This window comes from Pyrgilauda ruficollis, unplaced genomic scaffold (assembly GCF_017590135.1).
Source record: "Pyrgilauda ruficollis isolate IOZ18807 unplaced genomic scaffold, ASM1759013v1 scaffold237, whole genome shotgun sequence".
Taxonomy (NCBI): Eukaryota; Metazoa; Chordata; class Aves; order Passeriformes; family Passeridae; genus Pyrgilauda; species Pyrgilauda ruficollis.
The window spans coordinates 306,252-331,545 of NW_024523316.1; the positions used below are offsets into that span (position 1 = coordinate 306,252).

The 25,294-nt window shown below is 48.5% G+C and overlaps 5 protein-coding genes across 10 annotated transcripts; 3 read left to right on the forward strand and 2 right to left on the reverse strand.

Annotated features, from left to right (window-relative positions):
- Positions 1–1,330: 1,330 nt before the first annotated feature.
- LOC121354743 (olfactory receptor 4D5-like) lies at positions 1,331–23,543 on the reverse strand. Of its 4 annotated transcripts, none has more exons than XM_041469572.1 (2): positions 13,251–13,362; positions 1,331–2,576 (listed from the first exon to the last, which is right to left on the reverse strand). In XM_041469572.1, the coding sequence occupies exon 2, from the start codon at positions 2,466–2,468 to the stop codon at positions 1,542–1,544; it is 927 nt and encodes a 308-aa protein (XP_041325506.1). In that variant the 5' UTR covers positions 2,469–2,576; positions 13,251–13,362; the 3' UTR covers positions 1,331–1,541. The 4 variants fall into 4 exon arrangements, 3 of the variants coding, with proteins under 3 accessions (XP_041325506.1, XP_041325508.1, XP_041325507.1); XM_041469574.1 differs by lacking the exon at positions 13,251–13,362 and adding an exon at positions 23,456–23,543 and having other exon boundaries at positions 1,333–2,576; XM_041469573.1 differs by lacking the exon at positions 13,251–13,362 and adding an exon at positions 6,235–6,315 and having other exon boundaries at positions 1,333–2,576.
- On the reverse strand, positions 5,291–7,424 carry LOC121354747 (olfactory receptor 4S2-like). Its single transcript, XM_041469579.1, is given in 4 exon segments — positions 5,291–5,884; positions 5,887–6,000; positions 6,003–6,461; positions 7,410–7,424. Coding segments are annotated over 3 exon segments (897 nt in total). The 5' UTR covers positions 6,412–6,461; positions 7,410–7,424; the 3' UTR covers positions 5,291–5,510.
- LOC121354746 (proto-oncogene Mas-like) lies at positions 9,187–15,672 on the forward strand. Of its 2 annotated transcripts, none has more exons than XM_041469578.1 (2): positions 9,187–10,473; positions 13,055–15,672. In XM_041469578.1, the coding sequence occupies exon 2, from the start codon at positions 13,071–13,073 to the stop codon at positions 14,025–14,027; it is 957 nt and encodes a 318-aa protein (XP_041325512.1). In that variant the 5' UTR covers positions 9,187–10,473; positions 13,055–13,070; the 3' UTR covers positions 14,028–15,672. The 2 variants fall into 2 exon arrangements, with proteins under 2 accessions (XP_041325512.1, XP_041325511.1); XM_041469577.1 differs by having other exon boundaries at positions 9,187–10,458.
- Positions 17,620–24,252, forward strand: LOC121354744 (mas-related G-protein coupled receptor member X1-like). 2 transcript variants are annotated; one of them, XM_041469576.1, is made up of 3 exons: positions 17,620–17,966; positions 18,006–20,762; positions 21,001–21,654. In XM_041469576.1, exons 1-2 carry the CDS (start codon positions 17,620–17,622, stop codon positions 18,607–18,609), a joined length of 951 nt encoding a protein of 316 aa, XP_041325510.1. In that variant the 3' UTR covers positions 18,610–20,762; positions 21,001–21,654. The 2 variants fall into 2 exon arrangements, with proteins under 2 accessions (XP_041325510.1, XP_041325509.1); XM_041469575.1 differs by lacking the exons at positions 17,620–17,966; positions 21,001–21,654 and adding an exon at positions 23,159–24,252 and having other exon boundaries at positions 18,616–20,762.
- On the forward strand, positions 21,649–22,898 carry LOC121354748 (mas-related G-protein coupled receptor member H-like; the record flags this gene model as incomplete). Its single annotated transcript, XM_041469581.1, is given in 2 exon segments — positions 21,649–22,035; positions 22,038–22,898. Coding segments are annotated over 2 exon segments (945 nt in total), but the record flags the coding sequence as incomplete, so codon positions are not given.
- Positions 24,253–25,294: the final 1,042 nt, after the last annotated feature.

Consider the following 25,294-nt stretch of genomic DNA (forward strand, 5'->3'; position numbering starts at 1 on the left):
ATACCTGGTGAATAAATTGACACCAGCAAAATAACTGGAGCACAGCTCCAATTTACCTTGCATTGATTTATAAATAAAATATTTATAAAAGCTTTATTGGAATGTTTAAAAATTATCACACTGATACTTTTTTTTTTTTTCTCAATTGAAATTTACCCTAATTGACCTAAAGAACATTTTCATTTTTCAACATTTTTCTCTAATACTAAAAAAAAAGCTCCCTTCCAGCCCAAGCCATTCTGTGATGATCCTGACTGGAAATTCACAATTAAAAAGAAATCTCATTTCCACAAGGATGGGAGATGTTTGGAAATCTCTTAACCAGGAAGATCAATGACTCACTGATGCTTCTGATCCTCCTCTTCCTACAGGTGTGGGAGTGAGGGCTAATTTAAGACAGTGAGGAGAGACAGGCAAAGTGGAAATCCTTTCACTTCCTGTGAAGTGAAAGCAATTTAGATTGGATATTAAGAAAAATTCCTTCATGGGAAGTGTTTTCCAGCCCTGGAACAGGCTGCCCAGGGCAGTGGTAGAGTCACTAACCCTGAAGGGATTTAAAAGCTCTGAGGATGTGGCACTTGGGGACATGGGTAGTGGTGGCCTGAGTAGCCCTGCGGATTGGTTGGACTTGATGATCTTAGAGGGCTTTTCCCACCCCAGTGATTCCATGATTTTTTTTTGGTGGGATGAATCCAATCCTAAACCACTCTAACACAAAGAAATTGATGGTGTTCCTCTCATGACAACCACTGAATTTCTGTCCCTGATGGATTTGGTGATGTAACTGCTGCCCTCACAGAGGCAGTTTGGGTTGGAAGGAACCTTATAGACAATCCCATTCCACCCCCCTGCCATGGGCAGGGACACCTGTCACTATCCCATTGCTCCAAGCCCCATCCAAGCTGATCTGGAACACTTCTAGGGACAGGGCAGCCATGGGAAAGCCATGCCAGACCGCCACAGGGAAGAATTTCTTCCCATTATCCCATTTAAGCACACCCTGTGTCAGTGTGAAGCCATTCCCTCTTGTCCTGCCTCCATGTCCTTGTCCGGAGGCCATCTCCACTCCTCCTCCTTCCTCTATACATTGTGCCTTGTATGATTTTAATAATTAACTTCTGTGAGAGAATTATGACTAAAAATATTCTTATATGTCTAAAGGAAACCCTGCAAGCAGAATCTGCGCTGTCTCTGTCTTAAAGTGTTGGTGGGTGAATTTGGGGACACTTAGTGCATGTGCCTCTGCCATCTGCTGTCACAGCACAGGAAAAGCATGTGAAGAGAGGGAGACAAGCCTCACCCTGGATTCATTTATTTATTTGAAAATTATGATCCACACGAGGGAAAGTGTTTAGGAAGTTCGGGGTTTTCAGCATGGATTTTTAATATTAACAGTAATATGTGTGTAGAAATGTGTTTGTACATAATTTGAAGTCTGTGGGCTTTAGCCACTAAGTCATTATTGTGTAGGAGTAGAGTAGGAATGTGTCTCCAGGTGTAACTCTGGGTGTAACTCCAGGGTTCTGCCAACCCAGCCTGTCTCAGAAGGCTCTGCAGCGCTTCCCGAGTCTCCACATGGATTCCTTCACCTCGCTGCTCCTCAGGGTGTAGATGAGGGGGTTCATCATGGGTGAGAAGATCGTGTAGATGACAGAGACGTACTTGCTGGTGAGCAAGGTCCCAGCGGGCCGCAGGTAGGTGAAGATGCAGGGCACGAAGAGCAGGGTGACGGCCATCGCGTGTGAGGCACACGTGGACAGCACCTTCCATTTCCCCTGGGAGACGCGGGCCCGGACCTTGGCCAGGATGAGCGCGTAGGAGGCCACCAGCACCAGGAAGCAGACCAGGGATATGAGGCCGCTGTTGGAGGCCATGAGCCACTCGGTGAGGGCGGTGTCGGCGCAGGCCAGGCGGACGACGGGCGGCGCGTCACAGAAGTAGCTGTGGATGGTGTTGGGGCCGCAGAAGGGCAGCTGGAGCATGAGCGCTGTCTGGACCATGGAGTGGATAAAGCCCCCAGCCCAGCAGGCAGCGACCAGCGCCCAGCAGGCCCCACGGGCCATGATGGCCGTGTAGTGGAGGGGCCTGCAGATGGCCGTGTAGCGGTCGAACGCCATCACCGTCAGGAGGAACATCTCCGAGGAGCCCACAAAGTGCAGGAAAAACAGCTGGGCCATGCAGCCCTCAAAGGCAATGGCCTTGTGCCCTGAGAGCAGGGCCACCAGCACCCTGGGGGCCGTGACAGAGGTGTAGCAGATATCGATGAAGGACAGATTGCAGAGGAGGAAGTACATGGGCGAGGAGAGCTTGGGGTCAGTCCTGACCGTCACGATGATGAGGAGATTGCCCAGCAGGACCATGGCGTAGGCCAGGAGGAGGAGGGTGAAGAAGAGGAGTTGCAGCTCCTCCCTGTCAGAAAGCCCCAGGAGGATGAATTCAGTCACCCGGGAGGAGTTGTCCTGTGCCATCGCTGCAGATCAGGCTGCCATGGCACAGGTGGCTAGGTGGCCAGGAAGGGAAGGGAATGTGCTACCGCTCCAAGGCTCATGGATGGTGTGAGCAGGATGCATTTGCTGCTGCAAAAAGCATAGAGTCATGTCACAAATGACAGAAAGAAGAGTTTGCACTTTCCCCCTCTTCTGCCCCTATTCAGGTGTCTGGCCCGCCCCTCCACATTGACCTTCTCCTCTGAACTCACTCTGACCACTATTTGCCTGCATCATGGTTGGTGTGCTCATATTCTGTCAGGAAGAAGTCACAGAATTATGGAATTGTTAAAGCTGGAAAAGCCCCCATTGAGCCCAGTTCTCCCCCCAGCACTGCCAAGCCCTCCACTAAACCATGTCCCCAAGTGCGACATACTGCTTTTAAATCCCTTCAGGAATGGTGATTCCAGCACATCCTGCTCTTAGATAACAAGAGCCATTAATGCTGGAAAAATGCTGTGCTGTCCTTTTACCTGCTGGAAATTTGAAGTGGCTACAAGCAAATGCTGCCATTCTCAAGCATGAGCTGTTCCATGTTGTCATCCTAATGACGCTCCTCTAAAGTGAGGAAAGGGCTCTCCAGAAACCAGGTCTGGGAAGCTCCTCACTGGAGAAACTGGGGTTTCTAACACAGCAGAACCTGCAAAACTCTGCATGGCTTCTCCACCTCTATATTTTTAAATGAATTTTTAAAGTTTTTCAGTAGATAAATACACTCACTTTGTAGGTTAAAGTGGGAGCAGCAGAGGAATGCATGTGTCCATTTAAAATCCCTCCAGGAAATTCCTTTGCTGCTCATTTCTGCCGAGGAGTTTATAACTCAGCAAGCAGGAGGCTACAAGTAAGAAATCAGACGTCTATGGTGCTAACAGCATTGAAAAAAGCTGCCTTAAAAGATCAAAAAGGCCAAATCATTAGACATTAACAGGACACGCTCATTGTCCTCTGGTATGAATACCCACTGTATTTCTTCTGCTGTCTTTTTGAGACAATTTCAGTTTAAAGCCAATGCTTCCCTGAAGGAGTAACAGTGAAATCCAAGCCAGAATATGTCACTGGCATGTGTAATAACAAGTTCTGATTATTTAGCTGAGGAGGGTGGAAGAAATAATACCCAGGTCCTGGCTGTGGTGTGGAACACCCCATAAATACACCTGTAGTGACACTGGGGTAGTGGACGAGATGTTGCTGCTTTACTGACAAACACCCACAAATCCCCTTACAGTATTCCCATGCAGAACACCAGGATCACTAGTGTGTGATATTCCTGAAAGTGCTCAAGACCAAGCTGGACAGGGCTTTGAGCAGCCTGGTCAATGGACCTGCCCATGGCAGGGGGTCAGAACAAGATGAGCTTTAAGATGCCTTCCAACCCAAACCATTCTGGGATTCTAAATCTGTAACTGATTTTTAATTTTTTTTCCAAGTCATAAAATAGACCTCCCAAAAGTCACTCACCAGCAATGCTGCTTTGCAAAGGTAGGATTTCAGTGGGGCCTGAGCAAAACAAAGGAACAATCCCAGAACACTTCCACAGAGCTCACTTGCTGTCGCTCCTCTGACGACCTCCCCAAACCACTTCAGGGGGTTCCATCAGAACCTCTCCGTTCCATTAGAAACTCTCTGCAAGGAGCTGCTCAGAAGTTGTGATAGCAGCTCTGTATCTCTGCCAACTCTAAGCCCTGAAAAGAACAGCCCAACCTTCTGTATGTCCCATTATGCAAAAAAAAAAAAAAAAAAAAAAAAAAACCAACAACCAGGAGCACCTTCAAGTACAATTATTTCTGTAGCAGAAATAGTTCAAGTACATCACACAACAGAAGCACAAGGCTGTCAGGAGTAATGAGATCCCAGAGGCAAAGGTAGTTTTGTCAGAAGTCATCAGTGGGCAAGGAGCTAAAATTGTTCCTTGGGTAGTTATTAGTGTAATCCCTGGAGAGAGACACCAGAGTAAAGATGTCTCTTACATAGGACATTTATATAAATTCATGTAAATGGATACAAATTTTGCTTTCTGTCCTAAGCCAGTATTTCTCACCTACAGTCTTATTTCTTACTAACTTACACGTTGACAGCACAAAGCAAAAATATCACTGGTGTTATCCCTTAGACACCTGACTTACAACTTTAAAAGAAGAAGTAACTCAGGAAATTGCTTCAAAAAATGCACAAAAATTTGTGGTGAGCCTTCCTTGCTCAGCAGGTATTTTTACTGACACAGTAAAGCACAGAAGCAACTTTTGAGCTCAAGTACGAAATTCCTGTAAGAATTCTTTGCAAAGTGTCGAGGAGCCTGACACTGTTTCCAGTGACACCTTCCATAAGCTATGGGTGAATATTTGCTCAGCAGCACCCAGAAGAGAGACCTCTAAAAAACCCCACTGTTGCTCACCTCAAAAGCATTTAAAAATACATTTATTTTATTTACTGCTGTCTTGGGCAGAGATAGGTGAAGTAGATAGAATTATAGGATAATTACGGAATTGCAGAATAGCTGTTTGGGTTGGAAGGTACTTTAAAGACCATTTCATTCCAACTCCCTGCCATGGGCAGGGACACCTTTCACCAGACAAGGTTGCTCCAGGCCCCATCCAGCCTGACCTGGAACAGGGCAGAAAAGATTTGCTGAAGTGGGAGAGGAAGGGGAGAAGTTTCCCCTCCTGTTCCTTCATCAGCAAACCACCCAACTAACTCTTATTATCAGGGCTTATTTGTTTTTTTGTTTCTTATGGAGTGTTCTACCTGGACAATGTTTTCAGTATTTTTGACTGTATTTAAGCACTGATGTTGCAGCTGCTCAGGAGGCCTTGGTGTGGGCCTGTGCTCTTTGACAAGGAATAGGAAGGGAATGCCAGAGTTCCCAATGTCTTTCCCATACACAAAGAACTTTTAGTGCCTTCTTAATTACAGCAAAGCCTACAGGCAGCTGTTCTTCAGAAGGCCCATTTTGGGGCATTGTCACAGAAGAAATTACAGCAAAACATGCTTGATTTCCTCTGATCCTTTGGCAACATGACCACAGCCCTACCCCTTCCCATTTCTGCTTCCCACTTCCCCCCTGCACAGTTTCCTCATGGCTCCCTTCACCTCCCCATCCCGGAGGGGGCAGATGAGGGGGTTGAGCATGGGTGTGATGGGCATGTAGAACATGGCCGCGCTCCTGTCCTTGGACAAGCCACTGGATGGGTGGATGTAAACAAATGTGCTGGGCCCAAGGCACAGGATCACCGCAGTGATGAGGGACCCACACGTGGACAGGGCCTTGTGCCACCTCGCCAGCGTTTGGCCCTTCAGGGAAACCAGGATGACCACGCAGGACGTGACCAGGATGAGGAAGCAGCTCCGGGATATGACCCCGCTGTTGGCCAGCGCGGCCAGGCCCTCGGCACAGGCCAGGGGAGCAGGGGGTGGACATCACAGAAGTAATGGGCGACTTTAGTGGGGCCACAGAAAGGGAGCAGGGCGGTGGGAAGGGTCTGGAGGGTGGAATGCAGGAATCCCCCCGCCCAGGAGATCCCACCATGCGGCCGCAGAGGCGGCAGGACGTGAGCGCGGGGTCGGGCGGGGGCCGGCAGACAGCCATGCAGCAGTCGTAGGCCACGGCTGTCAGGATGAAAACCTCTGTGCAGCCAAAAAAATGAAGCCCCAAGAGCTGCCCTATGCAACCTGCAAAGGAGATGGTGTTATTTTCCACCAGGAAGCCAGAAATCATTTGGGGAGCTGTGACAGAGGAGTAACAAACACCTACAAAGGAAAGGTGGCAGAGGAAGAAGTACATGGGGGAGTTCAGGCACCGGCTGCTCATCACAGTGAGAACTGTGAGATTTCCTGCCACTGTGAACATGTAGAAAAGCAGGAACACCACAAAATATATTTTCTTCACCCCTTGGTTCTCTGAGAGGCCCAGGAGGATGAATTCCTTCATGCTCCTGGAGTGTTCTGTGCCAATCTACTGGGCAATGTGCAGTACAGAGCCTGGAAATATGGAAAGTTAAAGACAAAATGATTCATCAGTTTTTTTCATTCTTAAAAATTCTTTATCAGAAGTGCATTCTCTCTTAGAAATACATAGGATTAGAATTAAGTTTATCAAGTGCTTTTAAAATTTGTTGTGTTTTTTGTTTGGTTTTTTGTTGTTCTTCCCCCTCTACATATTTAGTTTGCCTTGTATGAGACACAGCCGTAGAATCATAGACTTCTGGAATCATTTGGGTTGCAAGGGACTTTAGAGACCATCTAGTTCCAACCCCACTTCCATGGGCAGGGATGCCACCCACTGGATCCCTTTGGGATTGGATCCATCTGATCCAGGCTCCTATTTTATGATTTTAAAATAGAGCAAGATCAGAAACTCCTGTAGAGGCAAAAAGCTGATCAAGCACCCACAGGAAATGCTGAAATGTAGAAAAACGAAAATTGCTCTCCAACTTGAAAAAGTGAAGCCTAAAGAGGAAGTTGGGAAAGTTTGTGACTTTTCCTGTGCTTGCAGTTTTACTGACAGGAGGTAAAACATACTCAAGGAAGGGGATAAAAGGGAGGTCTTACCTCTAAAATAATCTTTTCAGTCACTGACTAGAGGTACATGATATACTGCAATCAGTTGGAATACGAAATAAATACAATGTGGACTGTTATAATTTAAAAAACAAAAAGATAAGGATTGCACCATCCTCTTACTGCAAGGGTTTCCCCCCAAAATCACAGGTAGTTAATTGAAGAATTCAATAACCTGATTTGGGACTGGAAAACCAGTTCTGCACATGGTTACAGCCAAAGAGAGACAGAGGTGGTTGAGAACTTCAGGGGAAATTTCTCTTTGCATTTTCACCATTGTCAAGAGGAAGGGCAGAGGGGGGGGAAAAGAGAAAAGGAAATCAGGATAATGAAAGAAAAGAGGAAAGTGAAAGATCCTGGAAAACTTACCTTCTCTGTGTTTGGAGATCTAATTTTTGTGCAAGAGCTGTGAGATTTTATGTCCCCAACATCTCCCTTTCCTGGCAGAGGCTTTAAAGAACATAGAACAGCTTCTGAAAAGCTTCCAACACTTGCTTAGGAGCTGCCTTTTTTAATCCCACCTCATTTAATTCCTTGCTTTCCTTTATCACCAAGTGTGTCCTGGCTTTTCCTGCCCATGTTAGAGCTGCTTGGAGGGAACATGGGCACTGAAGTGTGCACAGACAGCCCAGCAAGCAGAGGGAAAGAAACTGTTTAAGTAACTTTCCTCAAACCTCTCCAAGGAAATCTGCCTCCTCCAGGGCTGAATTCCCTGTTTACAGAGACCTACTCCACCCTCTCCAAGGAAATCTCCCAGCTCAAGAGCTCTTGGGCTGGAGGAGGGAGGTGTGAATGCTCAGGGGTGGGAAGGAGAAGAAATTAATCCCATCCTGCCAGTTTAGAAAGGAAGTTTAGATTGGATTTTAGGAAAAATTTCTTCACTCACAGGGTGGTGCAGCCCTGGCACAGTTTACCAAGAGCAGTGGTGCAGTCACCATCAGTCTGGAGGGATTTAAAACCTGTGGATGTGGCACTTGGGGACACACATTAGTGGTGGCACTGCTGGGGAATGGTTGGACTCTATGACCTTGGAGGGCTTCTCCAGCCTTAACAATTCCATGATTCTTGGAAGTAACAGCCAATAGATTAGCTGAATATTAAATTTGGCAAGCATGTGATGTGCCTGGTCAAGTTAACATTCCCAGACTCTGACATTAATCCATGCTTTGTGTGTTTCCCAAACCTTAGATCCACAGCTTAGGCTTTATGGCACTGTGAGTAATAATAAAATTGTGAGGAATTTTAAATCATTGTGTTTCCCCAAAAAAACCTCCACAAGCCCTCATGAAAAAAAGAAAAATAATCTGAAAGGTTTCTAGTACTAAGTAGAAGAGAGATATAGGGTGGCTTGGGTCACTTCTGGATGACCCTCCAAGTCTGTATTTTCCATGAAATTTAATCACTGGTAACCCAGGGAAAAAGGCCTTTTGCAAGAACTTGCAATGTTTCAGCAAAGGTCAGTGAAGTAGAGTAAGTAAAAAAAAAAAAAAATCCTTATTTTACAAATTGGGAAATTAAGGGAGGGGAGGAAGTCAGCTCTTGTACATCTCTGGAAGTCAGCTGAGTTAAGCCTTTGCCACTCCAGGCTTTCCTCTGGAAAGAAATGGATCTAGTCACCTAATCAGTAAGGGGAAATGGCTTTAAATGACAGAAGGTGGGTTTAGGTGGGATATTGGGAATAAATTTTTCCCTGTGAGGGTGCTGAGGCCCTGGCACAGGTTGCCCAGAGAAGCTGTGGCTGCCCCATCCCTGGAAGTGTTCCAGGACAGGTTGGAGCACCCTGGGATAGTGTAAGGTGTCCCTGCCTGTGGCTGGGGTTGGAACTGGATGAGCTTTAAAGTCCCTTCCAACCCAAACCATACCAGAATTAAATGAATTTGTGTATTACTGCAGCTCCAACTCGTCTCTGCTCTGAGGTTTACTGTGTATTTTCAGCTTGAGATTTAGGTGCATCAATAAATAGTTTCATCCACTGCCCATCCCTCTGTTTTGCTGACATTTACTGAAATTCAGACTGGCCCAATAACAACAAAGGCATTTGGAATGTCTCCCAACATGGAATGCCAGCAATTCATGCAGAGAAAATGGAAACCCTCAAATTAATGAGGAGTTTAAATAGTGCTCTGGATAAAAATAGTATTTTAATTTAGATATCATTTTATGCCATAGCCTGGAGTCCTGGTCAGGTTAATGAGTGTTGCCAGCAACCACTATAGGAAATAGGATTGGGTAAGAAAGGAAAAACAGTCTTACAATCTTTGGGAAAGGAAGAGGAAGAACAGATGACAACAGAAGCTGAAGATGTACCAATGCATTTCTGACCTGCTAAGCAAATTTGGGCTGGATCTGCCTGTTCCTGTGCCCACTGACACACACGGCAGCTATTTGGGTGGCGTCACACTCCTGTCCCTTTACTTCCCTGGCACAAGGGACTAAGGGACAAAATAGCTCCCTGTGAGGATGTCAGGAAAGGAGAAAGGTGTTTTCTCTGTTTCCACACCCTTTGGATCGGGGTGGCTCGTGGACATGGAGTGTGCATGGACAGGGCTGGGATGTTGTGGGTGGGTGGTACTGGGTTCTGTCTTTAGGAGACGCAAGGCGAGGAAGAGCCTGAAGCTCTGTTCAGGGGGAAGTTGTGAAACTGGAAGTGAAAGGCATGGGGCTGGAGGGATTTTGTGAAATCAGAAGTGCCTGAGGTGTTGAAGGAGTGTGCTGAAAGCCTGTGGGGTGTGAAGGTGCACTGAAAGAGCTCCTGACCCCAGAGCTCCATGCTGAGGGCAGCACAAGCAGGGTTTGGGCATCTGGAACTGCTGAGGTGGAAGGTTTGGGTGCAAGGTTGGATGAAGCAGTAGACATGCCATAAGGTGCTGGACTGTGCTGGGAGAGGCTGTGGGTCAGAGGAGGACCCACTGTGGTGGTGGGTGTGTGACAAGTAGGGAGGGACAGGAGGGAATGAGAAGTGCTGAGGGAGGTTGTGAAACCTCCAGCAAAGATCTTATGGGAGAGAACTTAAAATTTCTCTACCTGAGCAGCACTAAAACCTCACCTTCAGGGGCTGTGAAACCCGATCATCTCAGGGCCTCAAGTAGGACACAACACCAATGCCAAGTCTGTATGGACAGTTCTTGCAAGAATGGCTAAAGAAGGGAGAAGTAGTAAAAAAATAGTGTTTCCGTGACACTGCAGAGAGGGGAGGGAGAAGTGGTTCAGATCTTAGTGATCATACCCACATACATTTCCCCCATGAGTGATTGGCTGCCTGGAGGGTCACGCAGAAAACACCATGGCTTTTTAAACAGTGGCTGCCCAGCCCAGCACTGCAGGATGACACAAGGACTCGAGCTGCACCCTATGTCACACCATCCAGGGGAAAACATTGCTTGGCACAGGCACTGAAATTCCCAGGAACGCAAAAAAGGTGAGAAATTCTCAGGTGAGTCTTTGACGTTGCACACTGATGGTCTGTCAGGCTTTGGGGAAGGAAGGAGAAACAAAAACAATGGAGGAAAAAAGATGAAAAATTTACTTCCTTTGCTGGACAGAAATTTGCTGTAGGTCAGGAATTGATGATATCATTTTCAATATAAGGAAGGCTTCATTCCAGGGACTCTTGTCCCTGTACAAGTGCTCTTGAACTGCTCTAAATGCACCTCTGTAATATAAAAATCATTACTCAGAGACCTGGCATTACAGCAGCAGAACTTTCTGTCCACTGTCTGAGACACCTTTGTGGGGTCAGGGTTGTTCTGCCTCAGGAACTACAGGCAGGATTTGCAGGCAAATCACATGGAGGATGTTTAATCTCAATGACGAAAATTATCACCTGGACTCAGGCTGCTGCTGTTTGAGGAGAGTTTTCACTTATTAGTTACATAAGGAAGTGGAATCACGTCTTGAATGTGTCTTGGAAACAGGAATTCAGTCTTTCCAAGGGACTATGATAAATAAATGAGAATCATGAGTGACTTTTGCAGTGTTCTTCTCCACGGTCTGCAGAAGTAAGAGAAGGATTTAATCACTTCTGTTACAGCAGAAGGCAAAACTATTGCTGTTTTGTCATTTACCCGTTGCAGCCATTTCTGTTCCTGGCAGTCTTTATGTACATGCAGCACCTTCCAGTGCCTAAAGGTGCTCCAAGACAGCTGGAGAGGGACTTTGGAGAAGGGCCTGGAATGACAGGACAAAGGGGAATTGTTTTAAACTGGAAGACGGTGGATTTGAATTAGATCTTGGGAGGAAGTTCTTCTCTGTGAGGGTGGTGAGGCACAGGCTGCCCAGAGGAGCTGTGGCTGCATTATTCCTGCAAGTGTCCGAGCCCAGGTTGGCAGGGATTTGGAACAACCTGGTCTCTGGAAGGTGTCCCTGGCTGTGGCAGGAGGTTGGAGCAAGATGAGCTTTAAGATCCCTCCCAACCCAAACCATTCCATGATTCTATTAGATGATCAATGGCACAAAGCCATTTAACATTGGGAATTATCACCTGTCATTCCCTCAATCCCCAGTGGAGAGAGATGCACCTGTGGAGGCTGCAGTGGGCTGAGACAGAACTTAGGTGACAATAAATATTCACACTCTCTTCAGATCGAGAGGAAATTTGGTTGCACAGAACTCAGGAAACCACTAAACCACCGGGCTTTCCTCTGTTCTCGCAGCAGAAAAGCTTCACAAAACTCGAGGCTGTTTCTGCTAATTTCCGAAAAAATGTGATCATTTCTGGCCACCCCTGGAGCAGGCTGTAAGGGAGGAACAGCCTCAGGGCTGCTCTCCACAGTGTTCATGTTAGAAGTGCTCAAGGTGCCATAAAAGCTGAGGATGGGATCATCCAGCTCTGCAGTGCCAGAAGTTCCCTGGTTTCAATCAACCCTAAAGAAAATCATAGAATTTTCAAATAATTTGGGCTGAAAAGCCCATCCAGTCTCACGCCCTGGCATGGGCAGGGACACCTTCCACTAGCCCAGGTTGCTCCAAGCCTCATCCTCCCTGGGCTTGAAATTCCCTGCACTAAACACTTCTTTTCCCTCTGTCCATGGGGTCAGTGTGCCTGGGGTGCTGGGATGGAGCAGCAGTGATTCAGTCTGTCATGTTCTGGGTGCTTTTGGAAGTCTGTCTCCATGTGTGCTGCTGCACCACAAAGAGAGAACAGAGGATTCATGCTGGCTACATGGGTCAGTGATTCACATCTTCCCAGAAATCCCCATCTTTTGTTCCTATCCTCTTTTTAACTTCTCTGCCTTCCATGTCCAAATTAACAGCTGGTTGGGAGACAGCAGAAGAACCACTGTATTTGTTCTCATCAGACCATAAAAAAGGTGTTAAACCCATTTTTTTCACCCCCAAGATTCTCTGACTTCAGTACCACAGGGAAGGAAACAGTGACTTAACCCATGGAGTGGTGTGGAAAAGTTATCAGAGCCACAACTCCCATGTCCTGTGAGGACGAGATAATCTGTGGTTTCTTACATGTGGTTCTTGCAGCTTCTGAGGGAGAAGCTGAGGGCTCTGCCACACCAAAATGTTTATTTGTTACTGTACATGGGACCCAGGAGAACCACATCAAATGGCACTTTATTAAAACAGAAATCACTCAACAATATAAAAAACTACCAGTTGTTCTCAAGGAATCACAGAATTCCAGAGTGCTTTGGGCTGGAAGGGACCTTAAAGATCATCCAGTTCCAACCCCCTCCAATGGACAGGGACACCTTCCACTATCCCAGGGTGCTCCAGCCTGGCTTTGGACACCTCCACAGATGGGGCAGCCACAGTTTCTCTGGGCTAGAGCTTCACCACCCTCCAGGGAAGAATTTATTCCCAATATCCCATCTAAACCCACACTCTGTCAGTGTGAAGCTTTTATCCTGTGTCCTATTACTGTAGGCTCTTGGTCCCTTCCAAACCAATTTATTTTGAGGTTCCATGAAATCAAGTTCTAGCTACATAGCCCTGGAACAAACCAAGGAGCCCCTCTAGAAAAGTCACTTTGGAGTTACCACCTCTCCCCTTTTTGCTCCTAGGTCTGAAGCACCCATTATGAGACCCTCAACCCCACCAATCATCCTTCCAACCACAGCCATCCATGCTCCTGGGACCAACCACAGCGGGGCTGTGGGACAACCCGAGCCATCCTACACTGTCCTCAAGTTCATGGAGAGCTTCTGCCTGCTGAGTGCTGCCTGTGGGATGGTGGGGAACGGCCTGGTCCTGTGGTACCTGGGCTTCCGCATCCGCAGGAACCACTTCACCGTCTACATCCTGAACCTGGCGGCCGCCGACTTCGGGTACCTGCTGTGCATCGCCGTGGAGACCGTGCAGTACCTGATGCAGTTCAACGTGGGGGTGCAGTTTGGGATATTCCTCTTCCTGGATCTCTTCATGTACGGCACGGGCCTGTACCTGCTGACGGCCATCAGCATTGAGCGCTGCCTGTCCGTGCTGTCCCCCATCTGGTGCCGGACGCACCGTCCGAAGCACCTGTCTGCCGTGGTGTCCGGCCTGCTCTGGGCCCTGTCCCTGCTCCTGAACACGCTGGGATATGTTCTGTGCACCGTTCGCCCCTCTCCCAGGGTCTGCCAGCGCCTGCTCATCGCCATCGGAGCCTTGGATTTCCTCGTCTGCGCGCCCCTCATGCTGCTCTTCAGCCTCACCCTCTTCCTGCGGGTCAAGTGCAGCTCCCAGCCCTTCCAAACGGGCCGGCTCTTCACCGTCATCATGCTCACCATCCTCCTCTTCCTCATTTTCGCCGTGCCCCTCAGTGTCCTCATCCTCCTGGACTTCCTGGGCCTCAAGTTCCTGTATTCCCCAGAGATTGGCTTTGTGCTGTCCTGCGTCAACAGCACCCTCAACCCCGTCATTTACTTCCTGGTGGGAAGCTACAGGGATCGGAAATTCAGGCTTACCCTCAGGCTGGCATTCCAGAGGGCCTTCCAAGACTCAGCAGATGACAGAGATGAGCGGGAAACGCGGGACACGATAACCATGTCCTCCTAAAGCCCTGCCTGGAATGTTTGGCAGAACTGAGGAACTCTGAGGTACTGGGGAAGGTTCACCTCACCTGACCCTCAGTACCCTCTTTGTAGATATTTTAGGTCATTATTTTAAGTTCCCATTCTTTTAAGACCCCCTTTGGGTTATTTTAAGTGCCCCATATGGCACAGAAGCAGCTGGACCATAGGATTTACCTGACCTGTATGTAGGACACATTAAAATTGCCTGTTTTTTTCCAATGACTACTAAATAATATTAATTTGATAAGGCTGAAATGTCTTGGTGTCTGAATTTCATCAAAGAAATCCTGCTCAGGATAAATCCTTGTTGTTCATAAACTCATAAATTCTGTGTTGCTTTTCACTCAGATCTCTGAAAATTAAATCGGTACCAACAATCCTCCTGTTGGAAGCAGACATAAAATTCCTGGAAGGAGAATCCATCTATCCCTCTTAACTTAGAACTCCCATCCCATGTCAGAGCACAGACACAGTCTTTTGTGGCTCACAGAGCCATTCTGGGCTTCCTAATGTGAGCATTTCAAGGAGTGGAAAGATTCACATCCACCAAGTCTATTTATTCTCTGAACCAGGGATGTTTCCACACCACAGAGCAGAAGAGGGCTTCAACTCCTTCCAGCTTGCTTTAAAAATTTATTCACTGAGTTTCATCCTCACTTGTCTTGTATTTCAAAGAAATACATGACTGGAGATTAGTATTTTATTATATTATTTCATGTTATTTGAATTTCCTCCAGCCCTTGGCAGAGTCTCTGCGTTTATCTACATCATGCATTGGGGTGTAATTTCTTCCTTTAAAAGGACACATCAGAATCCATGGCTTTTAAATCTCCTTTACCAATAGAAATAAATCAAAGGATAGTGGGAAAAATACAGGAAACAGAACAAGGTAAATAAATACCTTGTTCTGTTTGAAATGATTTTCAACAAAGTATTCTCTAAACCAAATCCTTTGAAGGGCAAAACGGGATTATTTGTTCTATCAGACCACCTAACATTTATTCTTTTAACCAAAATTATTAGAAAAAGTCAATATGGGTAATTTTCTTTGAAGAAACTCACAAATTATGTCCAAAATATTCCCTTTTTGATGTCTCAAATGTTTTTATCATTGGGACAAACAAAACATTTTTGTGTTGGTAAAAAGACCAGAATTCTCTTTTTTGTTGTTGTTTTGTTTTTTCCCAAAGGGATAAAAATAGTATTTAAAGTTGTTGTTGTTTTTGTTGTTACCTGATTTATCAGCTGATAAAAACACATGGAATGTAAACTCAGATAAATAATTTTTTTTTAAATTTAAGGCACAGGAAGAACCTTCCAGTCAGTGTCTACTGAAAAAGGACAGAAAAGCCAAGTTTATTTCACAACAGCTAATTCCAGATGGTTTTTGGTATAACACTGCTGTGCTTATGTGAACAACATTTCCTCCAATGACTCCAGAGGAAGCAGGACCAGCTCCCAACTATTTATGGGGATTTAACACACCGGGGATATCCTTCTTCATCTGTCCTGTCCAAGTGAATTCTTTGTCATTCTCAATCTTTATTTTTTACTTTCTCACGTACATTGTTATTTTTTCTGTTTCTTTCCCATTCATTCTCTTGCTTAGTTTCCTTTTTACTTGTATTTTTTTCTTTGTTTTTCTCTCATTGTCCTCCTTTCTCCCTTTCCCCTTTCTCTCTCTTTCTTTTTCCTCTCCCTTTTCCCCAAACTGTAATTTTCACCCATGTCTTACCCCATTACACCCCAAATCCCACCATGCCCAAGCCAACACCCCTTGCTCTGCCCATTTTTGCAGACTTTGCTTCATCAACAGAGTTTATTCCCAACGGATGTGGCAGCGAGGGTACTTCCATGGGGAACAAACACAGCTGGGGAACTGGATCGAGCCTGGCTACACTGCTTGGAGTGCCCTTGTCTCCATACTTCAGGCTGTCTCTGAGGTGCCACGTGTCCAGAAGTGCCTCAGAAGTGCCTCACAGAGCTGTCACCTCCACCACAGTGTCCCCAGGGCCGTGGCTCCCCTCGTCACTCCCGGGCCACTCTCCATTGCCATCCCACCCTGCAAGGGGCTTCTGGCTTTCTCTGCGTGTGCCCGGTAGTCCATGCATCAATGCAGAAGGGGATATAAATCATTCCCAGGGATGGATGATGGCAGAGGGGTGACAGAGATAAGCCAGAGACCTTCAGGAGTGAGAAATCACTGATGTGCTGACACGCAACAGCACGAGTTGCTCAGTGTCTTTATTGACATGTAACTCGTGCTCAAAGACTTTTTCCAACTTCCCTCTGGGAGAAACTTCCAGGATTTGCACTTGTTCCATCTCCCTCTCATGGATGGATGCTGAGCCTAAGTTCTCTCCTTGTTTCAAGTCTTCCTCTGGTTCCAAATCCTGAAGCTCCAGGCTGGACACCCTGGAGAGCACATGGACCTTGTGCATTAACACATCCATCCGTTCTGGGGATGACAAGCACAGGATACAACTCCAAAGGAGATGGAAAACACATGAAAGAGAGGCAGAAAGTAAGCAAAAAAATGCCAGTCCCCGTGCTGTGAAAGGCTGAGGTTGTGTGGCAGGAACCACTTGGAGATACGAGTGCTCTGGTAGCACCATGTACCGCACAAACCTAATCTCTGAGGAGACACATGCCCAGCAGGGGTGATTGGGCTGATGACTGGGATTAGACAGGATGGGATTAGAGGCTGTGGGCAAAGCCCTCGTGCAGTCCCATGTCTGGGCACTGGTGATTTCCCACAGCAACTGGATACAAAGAGTGCTCATCCCCATGGCTGCTGCTCAGGGGCTCTATTGGCATCTCATGAGGTCTGGAATTTCTGAGGGATTCAGAAAACCCAGTAATAGCTGAACGGATCATAATGGAGTACCCATTCCATGGACAGGATCTGCCCTCACCAGAGTAGGGTTTGACCCAGGATTCCCAGCACCTAAAGGGACAGAACACTATCTGTGCTGAAAATCTTTCATTTTCATTGTTTTAGATCCAGTAAATTATGTTTAAAATTCGAAAGTCTGAGTGCCTGCATTAATGGGATCATAACAGATCAGCAGCTCCTCAGGAAGAACTGAGGGGAGGAGAGGAAGGGGGTGATGTGGCCACCTCCTCCTGATAAGATCTGTGTCCCTGGGACATGTGAGGGGAAGCTGTCACTGATGTGGGGAGATTGTGAGGGGAGCTCTGACCATGGGATGTGATCTCTGGGCCAAGGGCTGCACCCAGGCACGAGGGCTGAGGCTGAAGCACTGATGGCCAGTGGTTCCAGCAGCCATCCCCAAATCCTTTCTCCTGGTGCTGCTGTGTCAGCGCTATTCCTACTGGAGGTAGGAGTCCAGGGATGGCCTGGTGGGAGATTCCTGTCCAGGGTCAGGGCTGGAGGGCTGGGAGCCTGTCCTGGGCACTGTAGGGGTGGGGGTTCTTCCTGGGGCTGGTGTGGGGCTGTGTGGACAGATGGGAAATGCTGGGAATGCTGACGTCCCTTATTTCCCTCTGGTTCCCCATCTCTCCCTAGGAGGTGGTGGGAAAGGGAGAAGCTGCTGGGAGCAGGATCATTCACCATGGAGGAGAACAGCACAACAAACCTCAACCTGAACAACACCTTTTACGGATCTCTGGATTGGGAGGAATTTATCAGATTGGAATGCTCCAGCATTCCCTACAGCCTGATTGCCTTTGCAGGGGTGTGCCTGGGGATTTCCCTGTGTGGGCTGGCAGGGAATGGGATGGTCTTGTGGTTCCTGGGCTTCCACACAAAGCAGAGCCCTTTCACTGTCTACATCCTAAATCTGGCTGTTGCTGACTTCTCCCTGCTCCTCCTGTTTCTCCTGCTTCTGTTGGCTTTTCTGTCCGTAGCAGCATTTTGCACTTCTTTGCTTCCTTTTGTCCATCACTATCGGCATTTTGTGTTTGTCCTTGGGTTCCCGTGCCACCTGTTTGACCTGAGCAGCCTGGGGCTGCTGGCAGCCCTCAGCGTGGAGCGCTGCGTCTCCGTCCTCTGCCCCATCTGGTACCGCTGCCACCGCCCCCGGCACCTCTCGGGCGTCGTCAGCGGGGCCCTCTGGGCCCTCGCCGGGGCTTTTGTTTCCTCCCTCTACCTCACCTGCACCTACACTGAGGGCTCTGAGACCGCCCTTGCAGGTGTAGCCCTCGCCATTTCCGTGGTTTTTTCCCTCATGATGTTGGTTTCCAACCTGTTCCTGCTGCTCAAGCTGCGCTGCGGCTCCCGGAGGCGGCAGCCAGGGAAGCTCTTTGTGGCCATCCTGCTCAACGTCCTGCTGTTCTTTGCCTTTGGCATCCCTTTCTGCGTGGAGGTTTTCCTCAATCTCCCTGATTCTGGTGATTTATTCCCAGAAGACCCCTCTTTTTTGCTGGCATTGCTGAACTGCACCCTCAACCCGGTGATTTACGTGCTGGTGGGGAGCTGCCGGCGGCGCCGCTTCCAGCGCTCCGTCAGAGTCGCTCTGCGGAGGGTGTTTGAGGAGAAAGCCGGGAGTGACGAGGGGAGCCACGGCCCTGGGGACACTGTGGTGGAGGTGACAGCTCTGTGAGGCACTTCTGGGCATGTGGCATCCAGAGGTGTGGCACCTCAGAGGCAGCAAATGTACTGGAGCACATGGCTCTGAGCTCACTCCTGTTCCTGTATTCCCCTTGGAATGACTTTCATTGTCTTGGCCCCCAGGAATAAACTCTGATGTACTGATCTTTTTCATTTTGTTACTACCCCTAAATCAGATTTGGGTTTTTTCCTTTTGTTTCTTTTCAATGTGGTAACTCCTGCCATAGATTTTGTTAAATAAACAAAATCAGGGATTTGCTGCTGAGCTTGTCCCTGGGAAACAGCGTCAGAAACTGGCTCATTTCCTTAGTTTTTCCCATTCTAAAGCCTCTGGATTGTCTATAAGGAGGGCAGGTACCTGTCTCACACCAGAGCTCTTCCTAAGTCTGGTGCCTGCATTGTCTGGAATGAGCCATCTGTTGACAGTTCCAAGAGCTCCTCATTCCTTCTAGGAAAAGTAGTTTGTCTCTGTGGCAGGCTCCTCTTGGCAGCCCTAATCCTGAAATCTTGTCTTTGAACAGGCTCAAATCGCCACCTTGCCTTCCACAGGTGGACTTTTAGGATTCTGCAGGACAAATCTATGATTTCCATTTCAAATCTAATTTTGCCACTTGTATACCACAATTTCAGTGGTACTGGACTTTCACCACACAGTTTCCAAGAGGATTCATGCAATAATCAATTCTGTGCTTGAGATGGAGTACAGGCACACAGCAGAGGGATGATTCAGGATTTCAGCAATGTCATTTCTTCTGAGAAGAGGCAAATCCATGCTGCTCTCTTGGTTTTAATCCTTAGAAAGTTGCAGGTTTCCTCTGAGTCATCTTCCACACTCCCTTGGCATTCAGACAGCAGCCTACAGTGAATTCCAAAGAATTCCTAGAAAGCGGAGGTGAGATGATTCCTACCCAGACTGACAGGTACCTTAGGGATTTGGGATGCTCCTCCTGGTATCTTCTGGCCCTGGGACCAGAGCTGTAGCCACTCTTCCCTGCTGACACCACATTTGTGTCCCCAGCTATGGAATCTCATAGTTCCCAGCAGCCTGATCCTTTCAAGGGCAAACACTCCATGATCCAGGAGATAATGAGGCTCCAGGAGAGGCAGAGACAGGACTTTGTACATGGGCATGGAGTGACAGGATAAGGGGGAATGGCTTCCCACTGACAGAGGGTGGGGTCAGATTGGATATTGGGAAGAAATCCTTCCCTGTGAGAATGGTGAGCCCTTGGCACAGGTTGCCCTGAGTGATGGGGTCAGGTAAAAACAAACACAAGAGCTCCCATGTCTGAGGGGGAGGAGGATGAGCTCTAATGAAGGGCTGGAAAGAGGATCACAGCACCCCAAAATCTGGTCCCTAATCACTTTCATTGCATCATCAAGGGGATTGGCAGTAATTAGGGTGGGTTCTAAGTGCTGATGACCTGGCTGCAAGCAACTGAGTGCTGTCCTTCCCTTGGGCTATATAAGCCTGTGGTAGGATGACAAAAATGTGAATTCTTGTCTCATTTGTGGTGCTTTGGGCCCAGGTTTTGTCAAAGATGTCAGAACTCTTTCCAGAACAGGAGCTCTTTCTGAGAAGCACTCAGATGCCTCAACAGCACTGCCAGCATTGCCAGCACTCCAGTGCAACCAGTGCCACCTGCATCCCTCTGCTGCTGGAGGGCCACTGATCCCTCAGGGAAGAGAAACAAGGAGTTGTAGAAACCTTTTGGGAGAGGGAAAGCAGTCGGAGAATGGGACATTCTGCAGGGAAGGAATGTTTCTAATCAAAAGGAAATGAGGAGCCATTTGCAAAATATTTCATTTGGAGCCTTTGACAAAGCCAATTCCTTTGTGACAAAGAAAAAAAAAACCAAGACAAATACCTCTGAGGGAGTGGAGCTCTGACGTACCCAAAGTTGCAAACAACTTCCATCTGCCCTATGACCCCACCAAGCCTTGCAGGCAGCACTGGGATAGGGAACAGAGATCAGCTGGCAAGATGGGAGTGGGGAGCTCCTGGTGATCTGGGCACTTTCTCCTTCATGTCACTGACCTGGCAGGAGCCGCTTTAGGACACGGATCCCAAAGCAGCAAGAGGTACCAGGAAGCGCCGCTGATCTGCACAGACCCCTTTGCCTGCTGCTGCCCCACAGGGAACAGGTCAGTGGAATGGTTTCCTTCCTCCCTACCCACCTTCCTCTCCTGCAGCAGCTGCTCTGTTCCTGCCACCGTCTCCAAGTGACTGCAGAGCCTCACCCTGGTGCCCCCTCCTCTGTCCTGTTCTTCCCCTCTGCACCTTGTGCTGAACATCTCAATCCTTCCATTTCCCTCTCCCACCCCATAATTTCTACAGCCCGCCTCCTCTCCGCTTCTCCCCTCTGAATCCTTCCCACTGCAGGGAGCTGCTGAGGAGCCACATGGTCCTTTCCTGGATTCTCCAAGCACTGAATCCCCATCCACTCTGACCACAGTCGGAGACCACATCCCACTGCCTGCTCAGCGTCTATCTTCAGTAGATTCTCATTTTACACCAAGTTTTATGTTGGAATGTATACAGGAGAAAAATACAGCATGCAGTTAGACATTAGTTAATATTAATAGGTAGCTTGTCATGATAAACAAAATTTTCAGGTCACCTGTAGTCATGGAAGTTAAAAATCAATTGTGGATACATGGCTGCACGTACACTGAAGAGTGACTGAAGAAAATGATAGTTGCTTTTTATATTGCTTCCTGCCTTTTTTCCTCATTGAAGAGAAAAAACAAAAGGTTGTTGTGGGCCTTAAGAAGAAGAAGAACATTTTGCTTTAAAATTGAATAGTACAGTTTCACATTTTCCTGTCATTTTAGGTTTTTATTACTATACAGTTTTTCATCTCATCTGAATTACAATCACTCAGCTGTTCATTGAGGCTTTATTTTGCTGCCAGCTTATTGTATATAACCTCTGCCATTTATGTCATCTTCATAACTAATAACATAGATTTGGAAACCCTCAGGAAATTTAGGTAGACAATGTCAGAGTAGACACTGTTGAATATTGTCCTGAAACACTGTGTCCCCATCTCCTACCTCACCCACTGAAGGAGACGATCTGTGTGAGATTGATGTCACCGATGTGTCCACACACAGTGTGACTCTGCTCATCTGCCTCTGTGGGCTGGCAGGGAACGGGGCTGTCATCGGCCTCCTCAGCCTGGAAAGTGGCAACTCTGGTATCTTTGACCCGGCTCTTGCCGACTTTCTCTTCCTTCTCCTCACAGTCCCCTCTGCCCTGCTCTTCCTGGTGGAGGACGTGTCCTGCTCTCCTATCGTGTCACTGCTGTACCTGCGTTTCCTTTTCCAGCTGTCAGTGGTCTCCTACTACTGGGGGCTGTTCCGGCTGACAGCCCACAGCTTAGAAAAGGACGTGGCCTCACTCTGCAGGCACTGCTGCTGCTGCCAACTTCCGAGCGCCTGATGTGGGTGGTGTGGAGAGCCAAATATTGGGTCTTTTACGCTCTTTTCACAATAATTCCTGCAGTGACATTCCTGTGCCCGTCACATGAGCAGGAACACTGCCGGGCAGCTCTCATCTCCATGTACACCATCATCCTGCTCCTCTTTGTAGCACCTGTGCTCATTTCCAGCACAATCCTCTTCATTAAGGCCAAGCGGGGCTCCCAGCAGCAGCAACCCAAGAGGTGTGACATTGTTATCGTCCTCACTGTGCTCTTCACTCTCCTTCTCATCCTCTGCAATTTCCTGCAGCAGCTTGGTTACATCCTTGTGTCCTCCCAGGTTGTTTTCCTGCTCACCTGCATCCATAGCACCATCAAACCTTTAATCTACTTCTTGGCAGGGAGCTGCAGGAGACCCTGCTCTCTGGAGTCTCTCCAGCTCACCCTCAACAGTGTCTTTGAAGAGCAGAAAGATAAAACTGCCAGTAGAAATGATGCCCCCAGCCTGTTGATCCCTTCCTGTTCTGCTGAAGGACCCCAGGAGAGTGGCTGAGGGTTTCCTTGAGCCTCCTGCTGAATAAATATCCGCAGGATCACCCTCCCCGTGGTGATGAATTCCTGCAGGAGAAGGGAGCAGGGGCATTGCCTTAGGTGATTTTTGTGGGATGCTCTGCATTGGAGCATGGTTTTCCTCCTCCCTCCTAGATCCACATGGCCCCAAGCAGTGCAGCTGGGCTCAGTGCTGTTCCCCAGCTCTATTCCCCATGGAGTGACCTTCATGGCCTCAGCCCCAGGGAATGAACTCCATCTCCTTTGGCTCAGCAGATGAGTTTCATGGTGTTTTCAGGGAGCTCTTCCCTGCACTGGAATGTCAGTGGAATGGTTTCCTTCCTCCCTACCCCACCTTCCTCTCCTGCAGCAGCTGCTCTCTTCCTGCCACCCTCTCCCAGTGACCGCAGTGCCCTCCCCAGCTCCCCCCTCCTCTGCCCTGTGCTTCCCTTCTGCATTCCCTGCTGAACAACCCAACCCTCCCACCTCCCTCTCACACCCCACAATTTCCACCTCCCTCCTCCCCTGCACATCTCACTCCTCCCCTCTGAATCCTTCCCACTGCAGGGAGCTGCTGAGGAGCTGCATGGTCCATCCCTGGCTTCTCCAAGCACTGACTGCCCATCCACTCTGACCACAGCCAGGAGCCACATCCCACTGCCTGCTCAGTGTCCATCCATGGAGGTGACCACCGTGTCCCCATTTTCTGCCTCACCCACTGAAAGACACGATCTGTGTGAGACAGATGTCACCACCGTGGCCATACACAGTGTGACACTGCTCATCTGCCTCTGTGGGCTGGCCGGGAATGGAGCTGTCATCAGCCTCCTCAGCGTGAAAAATGGTAACTATCGCATCTTTAACCTGGCTGTTGCCGACTTCCTCTTCCTTCTCTTCACAGTCCCCTCGGCCCTCCTCTTCCTGGTGGAGGACGTGTCCTGCTCTCCTATCGTGCCCCTGCTGTACCAGAATTTCTTTTTCCAGTTGTCAGTGGTCTCCTACTACTGGGGGTTATTCCAGCTGATTCCCATCAGCAATGTGCAGTATATCTACATGTTCTGCAAGCTCTGTGGCCACTGGGACCTTCCCGAGCGCCTGTGGTTGGTGGTGAAAAGTGTCCAATACTGGGCCTTCTTTGCTCTCTTCACTGTCATTCTCACGGTGACATTCCTGTGCCCCTCAAGAGAGCAGGAGCACTGCTGGGCAGCTCTCATCTCCATGTACGCTGTCATCCTGCTCCACTTTGCTGCACCCCTGCTCATTTCCAGCACAATCGATTTTATTAAGGCCAAGTGGGGCTCCCAGCAGCAGCAACCCAAGAGGCGCGACATCGTTATCCACCTCACTGCGTTCTTAAATCTCGTCCTCAGCTTCTGCCATTTCCTGCAGCAGCTCGGTTACATCCTTGTGCCATCCCAGTTTTTTTTCCTGCTCGCCAGCATCAACAGCAGCATCAAACCCTTCATCTACTTCTTGGTGGGGAGTTGGAGGACAGATAACTCCATGGGGAGGTCCTGGAGGTCCAGCTCCATGGCGAGCTGCTGGAAGCACTGTACAGTGGGGGCCCTCAGGGATTCCCTCCAGAGGGTCTTTGAGAAGCAGAAAGAAACAAATTACAACAGTTATGGTGCTACCAGGGACACATTGGTCTGAGCCTGTTGATCCCTTCCACTGCTCTGCTGAAGGACTTTAACAGAGAGCCTGAGGGATTCCTTGAGTCACCTGACGAATAAATAGCCACAGGATCACCCTCCCTGTGATGCTGTATTCCTGCAGGAGAAGGGAGCAGGGGCATTGCCTTGGGTGATTTTTGTGGGATGCTCTGCAGGGAGCACATTGGAGCATGGCTTTCCTCCTCCCTCCTGGATCCACATGGCTCCAAGCAGTGCAGCTGGGCTCAGTGCTGTTCCCCAGCTCTATTCCCCATGGAGTGACCTTCATGGCCTCAGCCCCAGGGAATGAACTCCATCTCCTTTGGCTCAGCAGATGAGTTTCATGGTGTTTCCATGGAGCTCTTGCCTGCACTGAACCATGTTTAATCCCTGGGGACACACCCAGCTCTGGGCGGCAGTGATTTCCCAAATCCCTGCGGGTCTGGTGCCTCTGGATGGCGGGAGAGGGGTTGGGATCACAAGGAGCATCCTTCCGCCTTCTGTCATTTTCCGGAAGTTTTTTTGTAAGCGTTGGAGTTTTTCTAATACGAGTACTGTGTTCCTGTCGAAAGCTGTAATGCTGATCTCTGACCATTGTGGGGAGTCGAAGCCCGAAGCGCTGCACAAGATCCGGCAGGGCGGGACGGGGGGGTGGGAGCTGTGTTGGCAAAGCGGAACGTGTCTGAATGCGGGGGATGCATTATCAGGGGAGCAGTTTACCAAGAGGATACAAAGCCTTTTCTTATTTTGGGCAGTGTGCCTCTGGACGTACCTCTGGCTGCGAGTGGGCGCCGAGCACTGTTCCTTTTGCCTTGTCCCTTGTTATAGTTTAATAAACTTCTAAAAACCTTAAGAAGTTAGGCGTCGTTTCTCACAACAAAGACCACTTGATTCGCAGGGAAAATGAAAAAAAATCAAGATCAATAACTCAGGGGCTGTGGAACTCTGTGGAAGCCAAAAATGTAAAACCTGTGACTGCACCGGGCATTGTGAGACACCAGCGGGACAGGGAACAGAGAGGAGACAGCAGGATGGGAATGGGGAGCTCCTG

Excerpts from the sequence above, each read along its gene's own strand:
- LOC121354744 (XM_041469575.1), top strand. The coding sequence starts at position 23,270 with ATGGAGGTGACCACCGTGTCCCCATTTTCTGCCTCACCCACTGAAAGA.
- LOC121354743 (XM_041469572.1), bottom strand. The coding sequence starts at position 2,468 with ATGGCACAGGACAACTCCTCCCGGGTGACTGAATTCATCCTCCTGGGG.
- LOC121354746 (XM_041469578.1), top strand. The coding sequence starts at position 13,071 with ATGAGACCCTCAACCCCACCAATCATCCTTCCAACCACAGCCATCCAT.